This window comes from Poecilia formosa, unplaced genomic scaffold, assembly GCF_000485575.1.
Source record: "Poecilia formosa unplaced genomic scaffold, Poecilia_formosa-5.1.2 Scaffold486, whole genome shotgun sequence".
In the NCBI taxonomy this organism is placed as follows: domain Eukaryota; kingdom Metazoa; phylum Chordata; class Actinopteri; order Cyprinodontiformes; family Poeciliidae; genus Poecilia; species Poecilia formosa.
The window spans coordinates 209082-234310 of record NW_006800425.1 but is presented as its reverse complement, the minus strand read 5'-3'; the positions used below and the strand labels follow the sequence as shown (position 1 = coordinate 234310).

Sequence of the window (25229 nt, the reverse complement as noted above, 5' to 3'; positions counted from 1 at the left end):
GTTGATGAACGGTTTTTGACATTAAACAACAAAATCAATTAATCTAATCAATTTCGCAGAGGCTGCCGATGGTTTCTCTCAACTGGATTCCAACCCCATCTGATCGAGGGGGATTGGTTGACTGTTTACCAGTAGAGAAGTAGAATCCTCTGCTTAAATGACTCACTGATTTTTTGGGTGACTGAATGTCTGGTTGATTTACTTTATGAGGGTAAAACACATAACCATTTCCAATCATGCATCAACATAAACCCTATTATGCTGCCAAACCTACCAAAGAGGCAGCAAAAGATGCAATTGTTTGTACCTCAGAGGTTTGTTGGTGATCAATGGTGAAAAGGCAGCATAATGAAGACCAAGGAACACTGGTCTTCATTTTGTTGTCATCTGATCAGATGTTTGTTTCTGGCCTACAAAACAAAACCCAGTATTGTGAAAAAAACAAAAAAACAAAACAAAAAACACTCCATATCTTCCTAAACACACCACACACACGTTTAGTTCAATTCAGCTTATTTATGTAGCACCAATTCATATCAAAAGGTACTCTACAGGTTTACAAAAAAAGTAATTTCAAATTAACTACACAGACTTTCCAATTGGCCCTATTTATCAAACAGTACATTAGGCTCAGATAATTATATCAATGTAGTTTCTATCTTCTATCTGAATGAAAAGTAAAAAGTTAACAGCAGGAGAAGAAGAGCGTTTAGTTGTTGGCAGTATCTCAGCTGATCCTCCCTCTGGGAAGGTACTATAGCCAAACATAACTTCAGACCAGATGTAACTTCTATGGAGGGAGAAAAAAAGTAAAACATGTTGAAACATGGTAGTGTCAGCATTATGCTGTGGGTATGATTTTCTTCAAAAAAATGCTTCAACTCTTTGTTCAGAGTTGGAGCAAAGATGGATTGAGCTAAAGTCAGGGAAATCCTGTCTGTCAGAGGCTGCAAAAGATGCTAAATTTTCAGTTTCACAATGACCCTAAACCTATAGTCAGAGTTACAGTGCAGCATATTTATGAACCTAGAATGATCAAGTCAAAGTACATACCTAAATCGAATTGAGAATTCAATCAGTAAATATGTGAAACTCTTAGATACATATCCCCAAAGACGTCCAGCTACAATTACCACTAAAAATAGGTACATAAAGTACTGGCTCAGCAGTGAGCCAAAACCATGAATCATTTTGTTTTTTCTATTTCTCTACAAACACAGATTATTTTATTTCGCTAACACATACAATCCCGATAAAATACAATTAAGTTTGTGGTCGTAGCACGTCAAATGTGAAAACGATACTTTTAAAGATACTACGTGTGTTTGATGCGATACATTTTAGTTCCCAGTTTTCTGGCTGCATGTGCATGACACACATGAAAACCAGCACACACATGCACATCAGCAAACTCAGTCCCTCCAAATTAGCTCTTCAAATATTTGCCAGGAGAAAATCAGTGGTCTCACCACTGTTTCTCAGGGCTGCCTCCTTTGAATGAATTGAACTGTGCAGAGCTGAGGGTTTTCCACAATTTGTGTTTTATTATTTGTGGGTGTAAACACCATAAAGAATTTCTTACTGCACCGCTGCTTTTTTCGTGTATCTAGGCGGAACAGAGAAGGGCAAAGAGAAGGATTCCCAAACAGTAAACAGCCAGCTATAGCTGTGTTTACCCTCCAGCTAAAATAGAACCTCTTTGGACACTTGTGTAAATTGAAACTTTCCTGGGGGGGAACAAACAAACAACGTTTGACAGAATCAAAAATTGCCATTAAGATGGTAAAGTTTCCACCTCCATAAAGTAAGAAGGCTGTGATAAAGTTGAACTTTGCTGCGGGTACAGAATGTCTCTTTGCGTCTAAGCAAAAAACATATAGAACATTTATTAGAGTTTTGTTTTCTTTTTCATCCAATCTTCTAATGATTCCATTTGAAATAAACTCAACAAATTCTAATAAGAAATTTCTGATGAGAAACAGGTCGGAGCATTGCAGTGGAAGCCATAATGTGCCACTTATGTGAAAGTAAATCTGTTGGGTTTCGCTCTGGCATTCAGGGAGCTACAATTCTGAGAGCTTCACTGCCAGACAGGACACATATGACAAAAATTGATATATGATATGATAAAGAAGCATCACCAGAATCTCAAGTGTGAACTGTAGATGGCACAGCCACTTTTTAGTTGACTTCTTTCAGTTGTATTTTAATTGGTTTGTCCTAATGTGAGTATGTGAGGGGAAGGTTTACTACTCAAAAAAAAAAAACAGCCAAAGGAAATGTAACCCAGCTTCTAGACAAGACACAGGGTGTATTAGACCTCTGTCCAAAGGTTGCCTAATCCACCACTATCATCTCTGAAGCTCAGCAATTAACAGAGGTTATCTTGGTTATCTATAACACTTTGCACTTTTCATAAACAATATGTTTTTGTGAGGTGATAGGTACCTTCAAAAAGAATATTGAGACGTGTTTTGACAAGAAATCTTGTCGTGCAAGATAGAAGTGGCTTGATTTAGCTCAGTATGGCAGCTAACCAGTAATTAGTACCTATTAGAAAATAAAGTCAGATAATGAAGGAAGGCTACATCAAAGACTTTGGGCTCCTTTCAAACTCTGTGAAAAATATAGATGGAAACATTGATGCATCTGGGCAACCATTCTGTGTTCAAACTAAAGACTTTTCCATTAGTAATTGAGAAAGGTATAAATCAGTTTCAACAAGCCATTTTTAAAACTTCAACTGTTCAATAAAAATAAACACTATTTTCAAAATTTTCAATCTTTTATATTGATTTCTAATCTTTAGCAAAATGCTTCTGTTATTTCACATCAGAAACAGATTTCTTGGTTGATTGGAGAGATTTTTAAATCTTAATCTGCAATAGGTATAAATTATTTCAGACTTAACTGTATTAAACATATAATGATGGGTCTGGATCTTCCTTTACACCTAGTGAACTACTGTCAGATGTGGACTTAGACAAGCCTTTATATTTCATGGTGGTGTTTATTTGTTCTTTAATTTTTGTGACTGAGATTTAAAAAAATGGCAATGGATTAAAATTTCCACTCTAAGGCTAAGATTCACTTTTAAAGACATGGATATGACCGTCCTTGCTGTCTGTAAGATTAATTAATTCAGATTAAATGTAAAGTGTTTCTTTCCCTGTTGGTTTTCTATAGATTTAATGGGGCTCAGGTGGTAGGGATTTGTTCTGTAACCAGTGGGTTGCCGGTTCAAACTTCCACTCTGTCTGTCTCAGTTGTTGTGTCCTAAATCAAGACACTTCACCCTCCTTACCTGTCAGTTGTTAGTGGCACTGATTGATTAGGAAACTCACTTTTATCAGCGCCAGGGCAGTTCTGGCTACGAGATAGCTCGCCACCATCCGTGTCTTGATTTATCAGACTTGATAAAGAACAGGCCACTAACTATTTGGTTTTTAGAGTTTAATTTTCCAAACATGGCAATGCTTCTCACTCTATGGCCCTCTTTGACTCTGACGTTTTTGAACTTAAAGACCTGCTTGAATTTTAACAGGTACTACAAATCTAACTTTTTAATATTTATTTATTGAGAATGAGAATACTAACAAATTTGATTTGACTGTTTCAGCACAGATGCATCCAAGTATTTTGAATACTTTTAAATCCAAAATAAACTTGACCCACTCTGTTTCAAGAACCCGCTGTAGGTTCTGTGATGACATGAGTGTTTTCAGCCTCTTAAGGTCCTTTTTTTTCAGGTAAGCTTGCCTGTATGTCCAGACTAAGGCATCCTGGCAGTGATTTTGTTTGTCACCAACTTGTACAGTTCAGTAAAATGGAATCAAATTCATTTTAGGCCATATTAAATCAGTTTTGAGGAGTGTCATGACACAGCACAATGTATGTCGTAATAAAGTGTGAGCGAAATTCCTGTTGATTATTTGCAGTTGAAAATCCTTATACAAATTATATGTGAACCTGGGTTTGCAGAAGCTTGGCTTTCCTTTAAGTATAATCATTTTGTGGGTGCCAGTTGGTGCGTGTGAGTGTGTGTCTCATCCTTCCTTTGAAGATCATAAATACAGGAGTGGTTCAAGGGAAAACCGTCTTTTTTTTTTTTCAGTGTGGCTGTCGACAATGCTTCAGAAGTGGTCACGTTTTCCAATCCAGTCATCTCTCCCTAAATCTATTCATCTTTTAGTTAAGTTATGCTCCCCTAAAAAGACACCATAGCCTTTCAAGGAGACAGCTTTCTGATCAGGTCAAACCAAATGGAAGCCTGATCTCAAACCAAAATCTTATTTTTTTTTTCCCCCCAAAACCGTTTATCAAGCTGTCAGTTTCTGTGACCTGTGCTATTCCTGTCATCTTTTTTTTTTTTTTCCAGACATTTAAATGGTTTGCATGCTGCAAGGTATCAGCTAAAACATATAGACACTCATATTAGGCTCCAAAAGCATGGAAAAACAGACACACAAAAAAGACACACATATGCAGGCATGTGCACACAGCACACAGTCACCAGGCCAGCTGACAAGCCAACCAAGCATCAGGCCCTCGCTCATTGATGTTTGTCAAAGTTATTAATTTTCTCTGTGAAATAAGAGGCCATGGTGGCAGGACAGAAGGAGATGGGTGCCAGCCCCAGAATCTCCCTCTGCTTTCATCTACTGACACCGAGGCTCTAAAAGTCCACAGCCTTTACATGGGCATCGGGGTTACCCACGCATACCCAGGGCCCTAACCAACAAAGGTTCTGTGTCGTCCAAAAGGAGGAAGATACAGATGAAAGACATTTTTTTCAGAAGATGAAAAGAAAAAGATGGAAATGGCATAAACTGGATCACACAAAAAGGTTTAAGTAATGAGAAAACTGTGTGAGATTAACAGTTTTCTATTAATTGAAGTAAACATGAATTAATTCATTATTAAACAATTGATGGAAATTGTTTACGCATTTAGTGGGAAAATGATACAACATTAGGTACAAAGTAAAAAAAAAAATGTGTTCTACTTGTTTTACGCCAGTTTCAGTTTCAGTTAACATAAATATTAAAACCTGCATATAATATTTGACTTTAATCTCATCAAAGTGAAGTTTTCAAGTTAGCTGTTTTTTCTCTTCTTGGAGTCTGAAGACATTTAAAAAATATACATTTGACCTTGGCTTGATGACAAATGTCAAATGAAGCTGACTGAGAAGACTGTGATTTGACTCATAAGGAGTCTTACCAAAATCTGTTTGACATTATTTTTTTCACTATTTTATCAGACAGGTTTGCTTTTCAAGCTCTTACTTTTGTTAATCATAAACAAGCAAAATATGTCACCTGTCAGCTGAGTTTGGATAGGATATTAAAATAGTAGAAGGGAAAACAGCAATATTCTGCACAGCTGTCAATATGGGATGACAGTGTCAATGTCAGCAGCACATAAAAACTTAAAGTTGAACATTATATGTTTTAACAGAAATAAAGGGTTTTCAATAATATTTAGATCATTTCACCCTTTTACTCTTACTTAATTAAGGAACTTCTACATCCTGCAACTCATTTGTTCTTATACAGGTCAGCTAATATGAGGCTGTGACTACTTTATATGGTGAGTTATGGCCATAACAGAGGTGGACTGACTTCAACCACCCTCATCTTTTCACAAAACAAAAGGAGTCTTCCTGTCACCTTGAGTCTGATGTGAATGCTCAACCTTTACCCAGGCATTTGTTCAAAAGGTCAGTGCAAAAGCATTTTTTTTTTTTTTTGGACAATGTGTACTTGCTCGGCTCACTGTGAGGCAACATTTGAAGGTGACCTCATATTTGAAGAGCATAAGTAGAGCCTCCTGCACAACCAGCAAGAATGGAGTAAGTGGTCTCAGGATAGTAAGTTAACAACAACAAAGCACTTGTCTGTTCCAGCAGTCATTTTACAGTGCATACAATGATAAAACCAGCTGACTAAATATCCTGGAGCTTAGCTTGGGTTGCCAGGTGACGGGCTGGGCTTTGCTGGGGTTGTTAGGTGAGAGGCGGTGCCTGCTGATTTGAGACATTACATTCCAGAGGTTTTTGAAACGGGTAATTTTCCAGATACCAAAAAACATTAACTCATTTCCAAAAACTGGCAGCAGTAGGGACCCAGATGGAAGAACAAAAATGTGCAAAATGTGAATTTTGCACAGTACATTCCTTTTAACACCCAGAGACTACAGAAGCACAGAAATAAATGATTTTCATAGTAAATCACACACTGTCTCAAACCATAATATTGGTCAAAGATGAACATAACTTGAAACAGTGTCTTAATTTTTATTATCTTCTTTAAGAATAGTTTCTTCAGTTTCCCACTTTGTTTGAAAGAACGTCCAAATATTTGGGATAGGCACAGGAAATGCAGCAGTTTTTTTTTTTTTTTTTTTTTTTTTTTTAAGAACCCAGTGCCTTCTTAAGTGAGAAAGCAGGAAGTGAGTAATGAAGTTTGAGAAAACCAAGAAGTGGTGTGAAAGGATTATGGGGCAGTGAATTCCATAAGGGACATTATTTTGTAAACAAGTGAATTTGAGTTGTTTTTCACAGTAAGCTTGCATATTTGTGGTTTGTGGTGGGTTTCTGTAATTGGGGTTAAAGGTAACTCAAGGTAACAACAGCTGGTGGTTAAAACCACTATTCCTCTTCCTCCTCCTTTTTTTCCCCTTTTTGTCCCTCAACACACACTAGAGCATCCAACCCCAGACCACAATAAACACCTACCGCTATCTTTATGTGTGAGGGGCATGGGAATCAAAGAGGTTTCATAAATCTCACTATCTGTTATCGTCTCTGACAAGTTGATAGCATGTCCTGCTGTGCTAAACTAATATAAATCATTCACACATTTTGCCATATATTTTTGGGAATAAGTGCCACTTGGTCAGCACCAGTACTTTAGAAGTTAAAGTGTAGCTAACATGGCAGCCAGTGAAAACCACAATGACCAAAAGTGTCTGTCAATGGTTCAGAGTGGCACCAGTACCAGTCTTTCTAAAGGCCAGTTCAGTGTAGAGTGCTTGGTCAGAGTAGACAGAAGGAAAATAGGAGCAGGAGGGTATAAAAAAGGAGCACAGGCTAAATGTGTCTTGGAGTTAGCGGGTAAGGCTAGCCACCACATGGCTAAAGCAAACAAAAAGCTTCCCAGGGGACTGAAGCAGGGTAAAGCTGTGCTCTGACATTAAGTACAAATGCATGAAAGAGTTGGAATCCATTTAGAAGTAAAGATACAAGTAACCCAACTGATTATTGGGTATTTATCACAAGCTCATGACAACATAACATGCATTATTAAAAGNAGGATATAATAAACAGATACATTTAAAAAGCTCATTAATATCAACCTTTGTGATTAAAAAATAAGGTCCAGGTGATGCATGATTATGCTGCCAATGACACGGATGAACTAGAGATGAAGGCTGGTGATGTGGTGCTAGTGGTCACCTTCGACAATCCAGATGAACAGGTACGTGACCTCATTATCTCTGATATAGCTAAGGAATCCCGCCATGTAATGCTGCCATTAAATCATTAAAACCTTCTACTAACACCACTAAAATAGTTCTTGTCATTGTGTGACAGAATACAAATTTATTGTCACTGTTTTTCATACAAAGTTGAAGGTAGATGATTTTTTTTCCAAACTGGAAAAATAGCTCGAATAAAAAACTTCTGGCACTGCACATGTATTAACATACCAGAAGCACAAAAGCAGCTGTGTCATTTATTTGTCCTGTTTCTTCCTGTAGGACGACGGCTGGCTGATGGGACTGAAGCAGGACGATTGGCAGCAGAAAAAAGAAAATGCCACTAAAGGAGTATTTCCTGAAAACTTCACACAGAGGCTGTGAAAGAAGGGGCACGTTCCTTTTGTTGATGCCTATTTATGTCCTTCTCCTCTCTTCCCCCTCAATACTGTATCCTACCAAGGACTTTGGCCATATAAACAGAGCTGTGATAGCCCTGGATGAAGTCATGCATTTCTAAGATCTGCTGCACTGTGGATCTTTTTATTTACGTTTCGTTTCTGTTTTTTCATGAACAGATGTAGCCATTTTGTGGGTCTGTTTGCCATCACACTGCTCTGTATCTGAGGAGTCCTGCTCATTCAGGATCACGTGTACTGGTAGTAACCTGTTCAGTGGCTACAACGGAAATCAATTTCTGATGACTCAATCTTTGTCGTGTCATGTCGCATCAACTGAAATTTAAGATTTGTTATTTTTGTGGCAGATTGAGAACCGTGTAAAATATGTAAGATGTTGCCAGATGTACTAGAAAACCCCCCAAAAAATATTGTTGTAAAAAGTAAGTACATCCTCTTTCAGTTACAAGGTTTACTTGAGAAGGACAGTGCAATACGTCACGTTTTAGTTTGTTAATAGGCATGAACCAGTTATCAGTGTCAAGGTGTATCGAGGTTTTAAAAAAAGTAGAGTTTAAAAAAAAAATACAACAATGTTTAGCTTTACCACTCATAGGTTTAAAATTATTTTACTAAAATGCAGGGGAAAGTATGAAACGCCATGCTGACCGTCCCCCATGTGGTACCACACACTGCCAGTCAGCTGACTGAAAGAAGGCTCTTACCCTGCTTCCCCTCTTACAGGATGGTGAAATTTGGCTGTTTGTAGGTATTTTCAGGCAGGAAAAACACTGACAGTGAAGCGGACTCTTAACATAAACCTTTTCCGCATCTAAGCTTGCGAGGTTAGGGCGACATAATTTTCCTATGCAGTAAGATTACAAAGCCTCTCCTGAATTTTGAGGCTGTTTATTTTGGACTGTTTCTTGTATGTAAAATCAAATTTTCAATATATAAATGTACAGTAGCATTATTATAACTATAATAAATCAATGCATTTTATTGATTTAACAGCAGTACAAATGTGCTTCTGTTCTAGTCTGAACAAAGCCAATTAGATCATGTTAAATATTTTCATTTGGAATATTTTTAGGGAAGTACAACAAAACCGTTTTAGTTACAGTTCACACTTCCTCAATTCCCTAAGACCTAGAAATAACCTAATGTTTTTTGGGGGATTAAGTTTTGATATATAAATGTGTTGAAGTGAAGGAGGGTGTACTTTCATTTTACCTGTGAATATAATAATAATATAAGACCTACATTTTGTTTTACAAAGATAAAAAGGGGCAAAAGTGCTATTCTGTAGCTGACCAAATAGGCAAAAATCTTCACTTATTAGTCTAGTCACAAAAGAGTAAAATAAGTACCATTCCAGAAAATGCAATTTTATTTAATCAAAACTGAAAAATAAATAATTAAATACATAAATAGAAAGAAAAAACTTTTAATAATACTCTCGTCTGATCAGTCAAGACGCTTATCTCATTGCTGGTGGAGTTAATTTGATCGATTATTAAACTCCTCACACATTGCCTTCAGGACATGTCCAGCAATTCCTATATTCTTACTTTCACTGTTTACTTGTGGAAAAGGGGCCCTTGGTTGTTGTTGTGTTAGTATCGAGTCTGTGGTGGCATAAGTACAATCCTGTTGTAAAAAAAAAAAAAAAATCAGATAGTGACAAATGTAGAAAGCAGCAAATTCAGACAGACAACGGGACTCCAACATCAACAATTCCCCGAGAAGCTAAAAAATAGAAATCTCTATAATATATTTTGAAATAGTTTGAAGTTGTGTGGTATGATCTTGTTTTCACATGACTCCAGATATGCATTGCTCAGGCTGGCCATAAAGCTAGCCAGCATCACAGAGAAGCTGCTGCTGGTAGTATAATAGATGACACACTAATTATAGTCCAATATATAACAACTGAGCCAGCCTAACTCATAAAAAAAAAAAGTGCCGAAAACAGTTTCCTCTGTTTGCATAGAGACTTCTAAACTCCAATGCAGATGTTTAAGATTATGCACCAGAGCAACTTCTTTTATTTTTATACGCTGCCGAGCAATGATTACATATAGCCTAGTGTAACTATGTCGACGTAATTGCCAACTGAGGATGATCTGGAGTATTTTGTACTTATCTGGGGTTCACTGCTCTCAGTGTAGATGCATAGATATGTAGTACTAACCCAGTCGTTCATTCAGACTCTAACTTAAAAATCTCAAATCTCATTAGGTTATTAGTGTGTAATAGGCACGAGAGAGAATGCGAGTGAGTATGTGCGGTGTCTGGGGAATGCAAATGTTTATCTGTAGGAAAATATTATTAACGATACCACCACCACTTACAGAGGAATACAGTCAACTGCATTAATGGGAAGGTTATATGATGTTACAGAGGCAAACATATGGGTCTTTTTCCACTGGCTGGTATTATGGTTCCAGGTGTTATAGTGCATTTGTTGTGTATCAGTGTAATTTTTTCCAAGCTGTGATGACAGATACATATTCTAAGAAGACATTCATATCTGTATGTGAGTAACTGTGAGCATGCTGACTTTCCACGTGTTGTTGTGTGAACACCCTTAATTTAAGGCGGTGATACTTGGGTCACTTTTGAGGCAGTTGCAACAAGCTATTTATTTTCTTTCTATATTTTTTATTACTTTTTTATGGCTACTCTTGGTAAGAGAGATGGTGCGGGCATTACATGGTTTTCTTTTTCAACACTTTCTCATACATTTATCAAATTTTTTTTGTTTGTTTTGTTTTGTTTTTTTTTTTTCCCCATCTGCCGTGCCTCAAAATGTTTCTAGGTATCGTGGTCCAAAGCAGAGTTAATTATAAGGGAGGCAGGACTCATAGAGATAAAGTTCATACAACCAGACTCAGGTGCACAGATTTTTTTTAAATGCTTTTCAGTATTTAGCCACTGTGGATGTGATGTTTTTTTTCAATGTGTATTTGAAAAAAAAATCTCAAATGTGAGAATAACCACCTTCATATTTGGGTAAATCACACAGTCATGCTTTGTTCTAAAATTTTGTGTATGAATTGGAATGTTTTACCTGGGTCTGGTTCTGTCTCCAGCTTTATGGATCAGTCTCTAATGGTGGTATCTGGGATATGACAAAAAGATTTTTATTTTATTTTTTTCCCTGTACCTAAATGACCAGTAATAATAAAGATTACTTAGAATCTGCTTTACTGTTTTTATCTTCCTTTGTAGTAAGTGTAATCATGTTTAGGAGGAAAACAAACATATGATTTATCTCATAGTTACATTTATTGATTGGTCATCTTTTAAGCAAACTGGTCTACTGTGTCTTGCAAAAGCATACCCTTCTGTAAACTTCTCAACAACTTTATTTGTGACCTGTCTGCAGTGTGATTTGGCCTTCATGAAGCCCATCGTAAAGCTAAGGTGAACTCTGAAATCAAATGAATGCACAAAACTTTACTTAGGGGCATTAGGGTAAAAAAGATGCATGCGACACTTTTAAGATGTTCAATTTTCAAATTGCAACAAGAAAGAATAACAGTTATCCTTTATTTAATTTGGTAGTACATCAAAATGGAAACAGTCCAAGTGGTTTAAATTATGTTCCAAGTAACTGCATTTTGCTGCAAATATGTGGAGTTCCAGCAGAGTGTGCTGTTTTCAAATAATAACTCTTCACCCTAGAAGAAAAACAAAACAAGCCCCTATCATCCACAGCAGCAAAGTGGAACTTCACATGGTGCTGCTGTCCTTGGTACTGAAACCAACAAGCAGACCACCCTTTAACCACAGTCATTCATGCATTATGCTGGTAACAATGATAAGTAATTTTACCAACAGATAGTCAGTCGTTGGATGTCGTTTGAGCAAGTATAATGTGTATGCTTTTCTCACCTGGACCGTAAAATGTAAAAGGCAAAAAAAAAAAAAAAAAACTTTTTCCAGTAATCAGACATGATTATCAATTTATTACACTCCAAAAAGGAGAAAATAAATAAACAAGACAGGACACAATTCGTTCTTTAAAACTTTTATGTGTCAAATACAAAATTTATATACAAAGTTGCCAAAAATAATAATACAAACAACATTTTTCTAAAAATAGATCTTTAAATAGTTTATCCAATAGCTTTAATATACATATTTGACAATATTCCTGCGAAAAATGCCTTGGAGTTACAAGATAATTGCATTGTGTTTTTTCATTAAGCATTTTAAAGTCAACACCAGAAACAGTTTAGGCAATCTGAAATATATATTAGATATTTCTACATTTCTATACAGCCTTCCATAAAATTAATATTGTCATTGATAAAACAAATTTGCTGCTCCAATGTGGGTGTTTCAAAAGAGATGAAGCACAAACAATAATCCGATATTGGCATTGTTAAATTAGAAACTCTTTTCTATGTACTAATTGTGATAATTACTGATATTTAACGAGATGCATAGAAGATAATACAGTAGTTGAAAAAAGCCTGAGTCATATTACTGACCTGAAAAGTGACACCCTAAGACAATGATCAAACAATTATCTCTTCAATAATACACCTGATAAAAAAAAAAACATAAACATTGTAGATAAACATGTGAATAAGAGAAAGATCAAGTAGTTTTAAAACTGATGGAAGACTTGAAAACAACTGAGAAGGTGAGCAAGTTCACCGTACAACTATCTGTAGAGAAAAAGTCGTGGCTTTATACACACTTTCATTCCCTGCCATTTAGTGGCTTTTTTTTAAGCCTTCTTATAAATGTGTAGCAATTTGTGTATCAATGCTCTACACCACACTGAGTGGACTTTAAAAAGAAATAACAAGGCTTAGATTTTACAAAGAGCGATGAAGGAGATAATTCTGGAAGTAAACCTTTACATTATTCCTACATAGTTGTAAGTGTATAAATACCTATTTACATACAAAAGCTCGTCAGCTTTATAAACTTTTCTCTTTTCTCACTCTCCCCCTTAATATTCTTCAAATATTTATTTATTTATTTTTTTTTGTGTGTGTGTCAACCTTCTTCTTTCAGTGTCCCAAAACGGGGATCATGTTTATACACAAACAGTGAGGGTTTTCAGAAGGAATTGAACAATTTAGAGACAATACCTGTTTTAGCTGAATAAGAGCTCCAGTTGTCAGTCTTTATGTTAATGCAAATGAAATTATTCCCTCCTCAATGTCTTACACAAAGACATACATAAGAGATTTATTGAAGTACAGCAAATACAGGCACTTGGAGTACGTATAAAGTATATATACACTTTTGATCAGTCTTCTTCTAAAAACAGTTGTGCTTTTCCATATTGTGCCCCTGCATGCAAGCAAATAAAATATGCCACCGGTCTGATATTTATTCGTCCTCCTTAAGTTTATGTCACTGGTCAAAGGCCCAAGGGTGGAAGTGTTCAGTACCCAGCAGCACTTTCCCCAGCCTTTGCAGAATCCAGGGGTACCAGTGGAGCCCATCGTTCTGCACTTGAGATTGTCCTGTTATTCTGTAAATAAGTCTCAAAGGAGCCAAGACCCAGTGGGACAAATAGTGACTGTCCACGGCAGCGTAGCAAGATGCTAACACGCTGTTCACCACTATAGACCCATGCTGGGTGAGCGGGGCATACAGCCCAGTGCTTGTCTGCTCCTCAACAAACGTCACAACTGAGAGTCTTGGATCTGACTTTGATCTGCCAGAAGATGTAAAGACACACTGTCCAGGCTGGACTTCGCTGGCAAAAACTGTCCTCATACCTGCCTCATGTCCCCTCCTCTGCCAAATGGAACCAAAAAGCTTTGTGTCCTGAGATGTTTCTTTCTGCCCTGACCCGGTCAGTCTGCTGGGACATTCTGTGACAAAGATCAGGTGAGCGGCCGTGAGCGTGATGTTATGCCCCCCATCCGTCCCGATAACATAGAAGGTCCTGGTGGCATTGGGCTGGCGGTCCAGAAAAGACACAACGGGGCTGTAGAGGAGCGGAGCGTGGACATCTGTTGAGGAGGACGCAAGGACACGGTCGCCGGGGAGGAGGTCACGCATCTGTTTGATGCGCCCACCTTCAATGGTGACCTGAGCGTCGCCAGGGAAACATCCTCCGGTTTTGGCTGCCACTGAGTGCTCTGAGGGAGTGAAAGAAGAAGAAGAAAAAAATATCCATCTATTTATTTTATTTAAATCTATGAAGTTGTGCTCTTTATTGAATGGTTTAGTTTGATGTACAAAACATTAAAAAAAGAAAACATAAAGAAGGGGAACATGTGGTTGAAATAAAGTACTGATACGTCCTAGCTTGATTTTCATGGTGAAGTTTTCTAGTACAACTAGCTAGATTCATTACACCTGCTCCTTATTCCAGGTCACTTAGTGATCCATAAAGCAGGTGAGACTTTGACACGGACTCAAGAACAACATTATCTCAATTCAATCACTGAGGGGTTGTTAACATTTGTATAGCAGTATGACTCAGGTTCAAACTATTTGCTCTCTGTCTGCCTTTGGTCTCTCTCATTATAACTGAAAGTCAAGTGCATGACCAGAACAAATTTCAGAAACACATTTTCCACTGGTTGCTTATGAGTTGACATATTTTATGAGTGTTGCTTTCACCCTTACTTATCTTGGATATGCAAAAAAAAAAAAAAAGAAAATCTTTTTAGACTGTACCTGGAGCTAATTCAAGTCTCTTAATTTTTTTTCTTTTTTTTTAAGAATGATGATATTCACAAGACGATTATAGAGAGATCACTGGAATTTCTAAAACGCTGACCTACTTTCGCAATTTATCATGTTTAATGGGTGCTGCTCTAAGAAAAAAGAAAGCAGCAAAAAGTAATTCCAATATATGTCTGGGAAGAAACGCCTCTTCACAAATAATTAACCATAACTCTTACAAATTAAAAAAATTCTATAAACACTTTAATAACAGACTGGATGTTCTTACGGTACTCACTGAAGCTCAATATGGATTTAGAGAAAATAGATCATCTGCACTAATAGATTCACTAGATAAATTGAAACATTCAATTACGTAACAATGGCTTTTGACACAATAAATCTTGACGTTTTACTTATGAAACTTGAGTAGTACGTAATCAGATGAGCAGTATTATAATGGGTATGGAGGTATTTGATGATCAGAAAACATTTTGTTAAGAAGAATGAATTTTGTCTCATATGTTTGAACATTCCTTGTGGAGTCCCCCAGGGGTCAGTGTTGGGCCCAAAATTGTTTGTTTTTCATGATCTTTGCAAAGTATATGTTCTTAAACTAGTTTTATCTGCAGATGGCACTATAATATTTTATTATACTGGGCTATAAATAATGAGACGACTAAAATATATTTGATATACCCAATGGCTAATCGTAGACAAATTAGTTGGAAATCGCATATAAAGTGGATAACAAAGTATAGAAAAGCATATCTGTATTAATATGAAGCCAAAAAGGTTCTGGGTAAGAAAGTACTTTTAAGCTAATTTGAATAAAGGAGCAAATTATTTGATAGGATCAGTTGGAATGTATGTATGATTGAATTGTAATGACTTATTTTGTAAAATCCCTCGAGATGACATGTTGTGGTTTGGTGTCATATAAATAAACTGAATTGAATTACATACATTTTTTTGTTAATTATATTTAATTTAGACATGGGGTAGAATTAATTAAGTTTGTACTCCTGTCCATGCCATCCTTGATATGAGATTGTATTCAGTTTATTCTTTGCTTCTTACACTTTTGTCTTCTTTACTTTTTATTATTGGCATTATTATGATTGTTTAGGGTGCTAATCCGCTGTTGAAAAGCAGTTGTTGCTTCATCCTAACTCTCAGTCAAAAGTAGTTGTCCTGTTTATGTAGTTGCTTTTGTTTATTAGTTAATAAGGCTTGTTTTTTTTGTTGATGGCTTTTTAAGGCATACATTGATAAATTAAAATCGTTTTTCTCAAATAGATTTTGCATGTTTATTCTTTCAATAGATTTTAAAATAAAACTTAACATAAATCTTTATTTTAGTGCAATAATTGAAAATTCACAGTGAAGGTTACACATTCTTTTCAACCATCTTTTCTGCCATTGAGCCATGTTGAGTATGACGGTCTGCAGAAAAGTAAGAGACTCAGTTCAACTCACTGCTCTCTGTCACCTGCTTATTTAAGGGGATTTGTCACTGCAAGGCAGTGATTTGATGCCATCGTCCGGGATCCGTTAGACAGAAGTTTTTTTTGTTTGTTTGTTTTTTTTTTATCATTTAAATGTTTAACTCATCTAGGCTGGATTGTTTGATAAAGGCGATCAAACGTGATTTTGAATTTGTCTGTATGAATGAACTGAATTCATTTCTTTGTAACATTCCTTGAGATGAAATTTGTTCTGACTTGGTGATATATACACATAAACTGAAACCAAATTGAATGTTTGAGATAAAAAGTAATGTCGTTAATCATCTATGGCTGATCAACAAAATAAATAATATTCTTCTACATATATCCAGTAAGACTGGTTGGGTTAAGACGATTAAAGTTTAACGTTTCACCTTGCTTCAGCTTTAGATAAAACACAGAGTACAAGCTTTTAAATCAAAGTTGAAGATGTATACAATGTATACTATTTTTTTCCCCTACTGTCTGATACTAAATCAGAATAATCCATTCCTGTTTTAAGTCAGCTAGAGTTGCCTCATTTATTTTAATTAGCTAAATGCCAGAATAATAAGGGAGACACGTTTTGGAGTTATGTCGCCCTTCTCACTGAGAGACATTTCAATCCATGTGATCAGATTTAACTGTGGATAGTGATATTGTCTTTCCAGCATCAACACAAGTTCTTTTTTTTTTTTCTGAGATTGTTTTGCACATTTTGGATTAAAATATGTTCATATGTGAGACACAGAACCTGCCGCCTTAATGGATGAAACGATGGCTGGAAATTCCCATAGTGTTCATACTGGCATATTTGAATGGGTAAGTGTGGCACATTCAGGGATCTGGGAATTATACCCAAGGATTAAGAAATTAATAAAAAATAATGATAATAATTTAAAAGTAATTTCTTCATCTGTCTTGTATTTGGAAATTAGAAACAACTTTAGTAACCCTAACTCATAAGGCCAGAAACAAACAAAACAAAACAAAACAAAACAAAAAAAAAATCAGGTCAAACAATGAACAATGTTTTGTCTTTTATTACAGATCATATGCATATATCATTCAGCTGTATTAAATGGTAGATAAAATTACTTGTTTGGCCTTTGAGGTGCAGTTCTTCACCCAGAATTGCCTGCACAATATATCATGCTTAACTCTGCCTGGATTAATGTTCCCTTTAAGATGCAGTGAGATGAGGTGGCAAGAAAGTGTAGTCGGCAAGAGCTAATGGATAACCTGCTGATTGTATCACCGCAGTCAGAGCACGGACCGAGGTCACGGAGGCAGGAAAGTACACAGACTCAAACGTGGTTCTAGATACCGTTTGGACTGCAGAGATTTAAACCAAGTGACATCCTTATTTTTGGTTGCTGTGAGGTTAAAAAAAAATCCGACTAAATCTGACAGAAATAAGAAATCAATCTTATTGATAAATAAAGGTGCATATAGTTACGTGTGTATGTGTGTGTGTGTGTCTGTGAGGGAGGCTTGTCTTAAGGCAGTCCCAAGTCAGCCAAATATTTGTTCAAGGTGTGTGTGGGTCTGTAAGCCCAAAGGCTGCACAAAAAGGAGGCCTGTGATAAGATTCAGATAAGAGATCTGAAAGAAACTCACTGGAGGCAAAGCAACGGCAAAAACAAAGAGAGAGTTAATCATCTCACAGCCTACTAACCTAGGCAGACTGCTAGAGTGTGGTTTGGCATCAAATAACTGGTGGTACCAGACGTGGGTATATGGGTTTCTAAAATGTTTCAAAAGTTACATGGAATGTTGTCACTTATTGTTTTTAGGAAAATCTAATCTGGTAAAGAACCTGTGGTGGAAGATGTAAGTTAGCTGTAACAATAAGACATGGCAGAAGCAGTCTGTCAGAAATGGAACCAAGGCATTCACATTTAGACTCGATGGACGTACAGTAGTATTCAAAAGTATTCATGTCCCTCAAACCTTTTCAACTTTTTGTCTTGTGTCAACCACAGCATTTTTATGGACTGTATGTTATAGATCAACAAAAAAAATAGTGGGTAACTATGAAGGAGAAGAAAATCGATGCAGATTTTACATAATACATTTACAAATAAAAATCTGAAAAGTGTTGTGCAAATTTGTATTCAGTCCCCCTGACTCAAATCTTTCATTGCATTTAGAGCTGCAGATCTTTTTCTGCAGATCTTTTGAGTAATGTCAGTTTTTCACATCTACAGACTTAAATTCAGTTGTCCATTTCAAAAAATAAAAAATAAAAAAACACAGCTTAAGCTCAGTCGGACAGCATCTCTGAACTTAAATCCAATTTAGCTCTGGTGCTTTACAGTGTCATTGTAACATATGAATATGGTTTGATCTAAACCGGGGGCTTCCCCAAGTCCAGTCCTCAGGATCATCCATGCATCCACTCTCCAACACACACAAATCAAATGGCTGAATTCCCTCATTAGTACGTCACTCGGCTCTGCAGAGGACTGGCAATGAGCCGTTCATTTGACTTGAGCGTGCATCGACTGCAGGATAGTAGCTCTCGGTGGACACCGCCCTGATCTAAACCATTCCATCAGCTTTAGGTCATCAGTGTGAGGCGAACCTCCGCTCCAGTCATTCAGGTTTTCATTCAGGATTGCCCTCAACTTAACTCTAGCCACGTCACCAACTCCAATCAGCTGCCATCACCCTTTTTTTTAAAAAAAAAAAAAACATCTCCACGTCATGATACTACCAATACCATGTTTCTAAGCAGACATGTTGTGTTTATGGTTTTCTTCCATGTAACCCAAAAAGTTCAAATTTGGTCTCATCTAACCAGGGCATCTTCTTCCACATATTTCCTGTGATTCTTTTGATGATGACGGATTAAGCAGTGATCTTTACTTACTATTTCATAATTCAATGATATCTAAATGCAACCTGTTGGCCCACAAATTTTTTGAAAGGTATCAAAGTATAGCAGTAAATGAAAATCATGTATTCTTCCCACTTTGTCTACTGTTTTTTGTTGGCCTGTCACATAGACTACCAATAAAGTATGTTTAAGTTTGTGGTAGAACTGCAGCAAACTATGAATGTCAAGGACTAGGAATACTTTAATAGGCACGGCATTTTCATATGTGCACTACATTCTGGAAAAATAGGTATGTAGCACAGATAGTATACGTGCCAAATTCTGATAAACTGATAAATTTATCATAAGCCCTGACGATAAGATGAGACTGCATAAAGCAGAGATCACAGGTGCACACCCTGTTTTGATTGGTTCCCAGTAGGCTTTGCACACAAACACCTTCACAAAGTGATAACACAGGTGCTCAAAGCGAGGCTGCACAAGTAGGGAGTCACCCCACAAGGTGTCTCGCATCAACCTCATTAGTGCTAACAACAGCTGGCCGCAAACACAAAAAAACACTTTGAAATACACATAAAGGTAGTTCTTACCTGACTTCACGCTACAGTGAACGTGGGCTTTAGACTCATAGTAGACCCAGTCAAATCCAGCCTCTACAGCCAGGCGGGCCAACATGGCATACTTATTTTTGTCCCTATCAGAGAAAAAGGTCTGAATCAAAATAGCAAAAAAAAAAAAAGACATCTGCAAAAGTCAAGAAATATTCAGTTCTACAATTAGATTTTAGAAGTAAAGTACATATAGTTTGCTTTTTGAAAGCTTCACACGTTAGCTTATTGATAGGTTTAATAACAAATCATTCATAATTTCAAAGAGCTTAAATGTTAGTCTCAAAATGTGTATCAAGCTTGTTTCTCTTACTTGTCTGAGGTGGTGATGTCGACAGCACGCCCCTCGTAGTGCAGCGAGTCGATTGAGTGATGACCATCCTCATCCCAGCCCTCTGTTACTCTCAGCTTCACACCTGGCCACATGTTCATCACAGAGATGGCCAAAGAGTTCAGCTTGTCTTTGCAACGCTGGGCGAGACAAAGAAAAAGCAAAAGAAGTTAGAGAAAAACAATCGAGGACGATTCAGCTTCTGTTCGGTTTATTTATGGAGCACCATTTCACCACAAATACTCTCTCGAAGCACTTCACAAAACTAGCCAAAGAAATTCATTTTATAAGAACATATGAACAAACCCATCCAAAATATTCTACTCCTAAATCATTTTAAAATCAATTACATTTGTATTTGATCATAGTCATATTATAAAACACTCAAACACAATCAAAGCTTTTTTATGTACATTTAAAATCAGTTATGTATTGACCAAAGTGCTTGAAAAAGAGTAAAGTGTAAAGCTTTAGCAACAAAGAAACAATAAAAAAACAACTTTAAGATACAATTAAAGAGGTAACAGTCGAGAAGCTTTTTGTACCTCTGGTTTTGGTTCTAAATTTGTATTTGCAAATGTTTAACAATAGTTGTTATTTAAATATCAGAACTCGTGCTCGAGTGTGATGGTGTAGTAGTGTATAAATTTATACAAAGTTTATCTGAGGGAGCCCAGCTGTTTGAATTGAATCACTCATTTTGCATAAATTCAATTGAATCAAAAAAACACATTAGTGATCCCAAAGCGGAAGTTTAAAAATTCACTTAAGTCAATCACTTATCAAGCATGAGGTGACAGTAGAAAAGACTGACTCCCATTTAACAGGAATAACCTTGGTTCTGTTGGAGTGATATTGCTAAATTATGTTAAAACAACAACCCATCCGATCACACCGAGTCACTGAGTACACAACAATCCCTCATTATGAGCAAGCACATGGAGACAGTGGACAGAAGTGACTCTGTAGAAATGTCTTTGAGGATCTGGCCCAGGAGGGGGCTTATGCCAGAGCTGGATGGGAATTAAGAAAACAGTGCAGACATACAATGATCACAGAAACAATAGACTTTGTGGTAAATACGACTCCATAACTGTCTTTATCTAGAAGAGAGGCACAATAAATCAAAAAGCACTTTGCCAGTAGTACAAGAGTGAGAATTACATGCGCATTTATCTAGTTGAAGGATTATGGTTTTGTTCAGGAAATAGATACGTTTATACAGAGAAAGACAAAGCCAGATTGATCTTCACGAGAAGAATAAAAAAGATGGGCCGAAAAGCTGACTCTGTGAGACCAAATTTTGATCAACGAGTTTGGCTTTTTGGTGATTCAGCAATGCCAAAAATTGACCAACAGACTCTAGAAGTATCATTTAATTTAAAACAACTCATATCAGTTCAATAGATGTTTCTTTTAAACAGTTAAAAAAAAGCATAAAGAGCACAAAAGAAGAAAAAAAAAAGTTATGCACTGAAACCAAAACGTTGAGTCTATGAGTATAACAATATGTGCACTTCAAATAATTGCTGCGAGTTCCAACTGTGTCAGGTGAATGGTCAAAGTACACACAACTGTGATTGCGGTGTTTGCTTGACATCCATTCAATGCGAATACACAAACCAGGCTGAAAGTCAAGGAGTGGACATGCATTTTAATGATTTGCAAATATGAGAGGTTATTGCGTAAAATAACCACTGCTCAAGCTGGCAGGATGCAACCGGCATAAAAATAGATGTCTCTTATGCAAAAGCATGAAATGAATCGAGGGTTAGGACTACTTCCCAATGATTCACTTATGTCCGGTCAAATGGAAAATTATAGCCAGATTGGGGTCAGTGAAGGCAACACTTGAAGGCAGCCTCCGCAGCGAAGTATGTCAGGTAGCAGAATCCAGAGGTGAAACCAAGAGTTAATGGAATCAATCACTTTGGTTTAAACATTCAACTGACAGCAAACATTCAGCAGACAATTGGAAGCAGCAGCGTGGCTAATCTGGTTCATTCAGCTCAGTGTAATTTGATCTCCCTGATAAACAAAATGATCTCGAAAATGGCACTTTAACCGAGATAAGACCCTGTTCCGTATCCCGCCTCCCCCACCCAGCTTTACCTGAGTCATAAGCCTGTCTGCGCCCGTGTCCTCCTCATCTTTAAAGATTATGTCTGTATTGTAGTTCGGCGTGAGCTCCTTGAAGCGCTCGGAGTTGCGCGTAATTTTCCCCTCGGGTCGCCCGCTCGCTCCCAGGGTCTTTTCGGCCACGTTTGGGCTGAACTGCTTGTAGGCGAGCGGGATGAGCTTCTTGGGGAGCCGCCTCTTGCCGTATCCCCTCCCCGGCCCGCAGCCCTCCGAAGCAGGTGCGAGGAGGAGGACAGAGGCGCACAGAGAGGCTGCGAGAAGGAGGAAGGAGATCCGCATCGCCCCGGGGAAAGGAGGGAGGACTCTCCCGTGGGGGAGAGAGAGAGAGATGTCTTCAGTGCCACTCCGGTTTAGTTTCCATTTGTCCGGGAAAAATAAAGCACAGCGTCTGAAAATATTGGATGAAATAAGGTCATCCCCTGGTCTCCATGAGGCACCATTGGAATACCAAAAAAGTTTGTTTTTTCTTTTTTTTCTTTTTTTGTACGTCTACAAACTAGAGGAACTCCGCTCTGAGCCGCCTGACGGAATCAGCAGTAAGTGTGCTGGCTGTAAAGTCCGTGTATTTAAACAAACAGGTTCAAAGTCGATTTGGTGGGTGTGAGAGTTAAAGAGAGAGAGTGCGGCTGCTGACATCCAAGTTGCAGTGTTGTGGTTTCTCTGCCCTCCTCTTTCTTGTGCACCAGGGTATCTGGAAGAACATCGGCCCCTTGTGCGCTCTTTTTGCTCGATGCCCTGCTCTGGATTTCTCCATATGCGACAAGCTGCAGCTTTCCAGTTGAATTGAAGGGAATTGGGTGATCCACAGTGATCTGTTGCCACTTCAGACCGCACCCTGCCAGTCCTGCCCTCCCCTCCTTCTTCTCCTCCTCTCTCCCTCTGCGCTCGCTGTCCCTGCGCTCTGCCACCCAAACCCGCCCCTCCTGGGCACAGGGCGCACTGGAGAGTCCGGTCCTCATCTGCTGGAAGGCAGGAGAGCCTAAGGGCTTTCCCACCGTTCCTTCTCTGTCTTTGTCCTTGACCACCTTCCATGTTGATGAACGGTTTTTGACATTAAACAACAAAATCAATTAATCTAATCAATTTCGCAGAGGCTGCCGATGGTTTCTCTCAACTGGATTCCAACCCCATCTGATCGAGGGGGATTGGTTGACTGTTTACCAGTAGAGAAGTAGAATCCTCTGCTTAAATGACTCACTGATTTTTTGGGTGACTGAATGTCTGGTTGATTTACTTTATGAGGGTAAAACACATAACCATTTCCAATCATGCATCAACATAAACCCTATTATGCTGCCAAACCTACCAAAGAGGCAGCAAAAGATGCAATTGTTTGTACCTCAGAGGTTTGTTGGTGATCAATGGTGAAAAGGCAGCATAATGAAGACCAAGGAACACTGGTCTTCATTTTGTTGTCATCTGATCAGATGTTTGTTTCTGGCCTACAAAACAAAACCCAGTATTGTGAAAAAAACAAAAAAACAAAACAAAAAACACTCCATATCTTCCTAAACACACCACACACACGTTTAGTTCAATTCAGCTTATTTATGTAGCACCAATTCATATCAAAAGGTACTCTACAGGTTTACAAAAAAAGTAATTTCAAATTAACTACACAGACTTTCCAATTGGCCCTATTTATCAAACAGTACATTAGGCTCAGATAATTATATCAATGTAGTTTCTATCTTCTATCTGAATGAAAAGTAAAAAGTTAACAGCAGGAGAAGAAGAGCGTTTAGTTGTTGGCAGTATCTCAGCTGATCCTCCCTCTGGGAAGGTACTATAGCCAAACATAACTTCAGACCAGATGTAACTTCTATGGAGGGAGAAAAAAAGTAAAACATGTTGAAACATGGTAGTGTCAGCATTATGCTGTGGGTATGATTTTCTTCAAAAAAATGCTTCAACTCTTTGTTCAGAGTTGGAGCAAAGATGGATTGAGCTAAAGTCAGGGAAATCCTGTCTGTCAGAGGCTGCAAAAGATGCTAAATTTTCAGTTTCACAATGACCCTAAACCTATAGTCAGAGTTACAGTGCAGCATATTTATGAACCTAGAATGATCAAGTCAAAGTACATACCTAAATCGAATTGAGAATTCAATCAGTAAATATGTGAAACTCTTAGATACATATCCCCAAAGACGTCCAGCTACAATTACCACTAAAAATAGGTACATAAAGTACTGGCTCAGCAGTGAGCCAAAACCATGAATCATTTTGTTTTTTCTATTTCTCTACAAACACAGATTATTTTATTTCGCTAACACATACAATCCCGATAAAATACAATTAAGTTTGTGGTCGTAGCACGTCAAATGTGAAAACGATACTTTTAAAGATACTACGTGTGTTTGATGCGATACATTTTAGTTCCCAGTTTTCTGGCTGCATGTGCATGACACACATGAAAACCAGCACACACATGCACATCAGCAAACTCAGTCCCTCCAAATTAGCTCTTCAAATATTTGCCAGGAGAAAATCAGTGGTCTCACCACTGTTTCTCAGGGCTGCCTCCTTTGAATGAATTGAACTGTGCAGAGCTGAGGGTTTTCCACAATTTGTGTTTTATTATTTGTGGGTGTAAACACCATAAAGAATTTCTTACTGCACCGCTGCTTTTTTCGTGTATCTAGGCGGAACAGAGAAGGGCAAAGAGAAGGATTCCCAAACAGTAAACAGCCAGCTATAGCTGTGTTTACCCTCCAGCTAAAATAGAACCTCTTTGGACACTTGTGTAAATTGAAACTTTCCTGGGGGGGAACAAACAAACAACGTTTGACAGAATCAAAAATTGCCATTAAGATGGTAAAGTTTCCACCTCCATAAAGTAAGAAGGCTGTGATAAAGTTGAACTTTGCTGCGGGTACAGAATGTCTCTTTGCGTCTAAGCAAAAAACATATAGAACATTTATTAGAGTTTTGTTTTCTTTTTCATCCAATCTTCTAATGATTCCATTTGAAATAAACTCAACAAATTCTAATAAGAAATTTCTGATGAGAAACAGGTCGGAGCATTGCAGTGGAAGCCATAATGTGCCACTTATGTGAAAGTAAATCTGTTGGGTTTCGCTCTGGCATTCAGGGAGCTACAATTCTGAGAGCTTCACTGCCAGACAGGACACATATGACAAAAATTGATATATGATATGATAAAGAAGCATCACCAGAATCTCAAGTGTGAACTGTAGATGGCACAGCCACTTTTTAGTTGACTTCTTTCAGTTGTATTTTAATTGGTTTGTCCTAATGTGAGTATGTGAGGGGAAGGTTTACTACTCAAAA

The 25229-nt window shown here is 37.6% G+C and overlaps 1 protein-coding gene and 1 long non-coding RNA gene across 2 annotated transcripts; one reads left to right on the top strand and one right to left on the bottom strand.

Annotated features, from left to right (window-relative positions):
• The first annotated feature begins 7321 nt into the window (after positions 1-7321).
• LOC103156545 (uncharacterized) lies at positions 7322-9829 on the top strand. The gene is made up of 2 exons (XR_478156.2): positions 7322-7481; positions 7765-9829. It is a non-coding gene; the product is annotated as an uncharacterized LOC103156545 (long non-coding RNA).
• Positions 9830-13072: 3243 nt separating this feature from the next.
• LOC103156544 (indian hedgehog B protein-like) lies at positions 13073-22689 on the bottom strand. Its single transcript, XM_007578636.2, has 4 exons — positions 21912-22689; positions 19782-19939; positions 19451-19554; positions 13073-13999 (listed from the first exon to the last, which is right to left on the bottom strand). The coding sequence occupies exons 1-4, from the start codon at positions 22215-22217 to the stop codon at positions 13263-13265; spliced, it is 1305 nt and encodes a 434-aa protein (XP_007578698.1). The 5' UTR covers positions 22218-22689; the 3' UTR covers positions 13073-13262.
• Positions 22690-25229: the final 2540 nt, after the last annotated feature.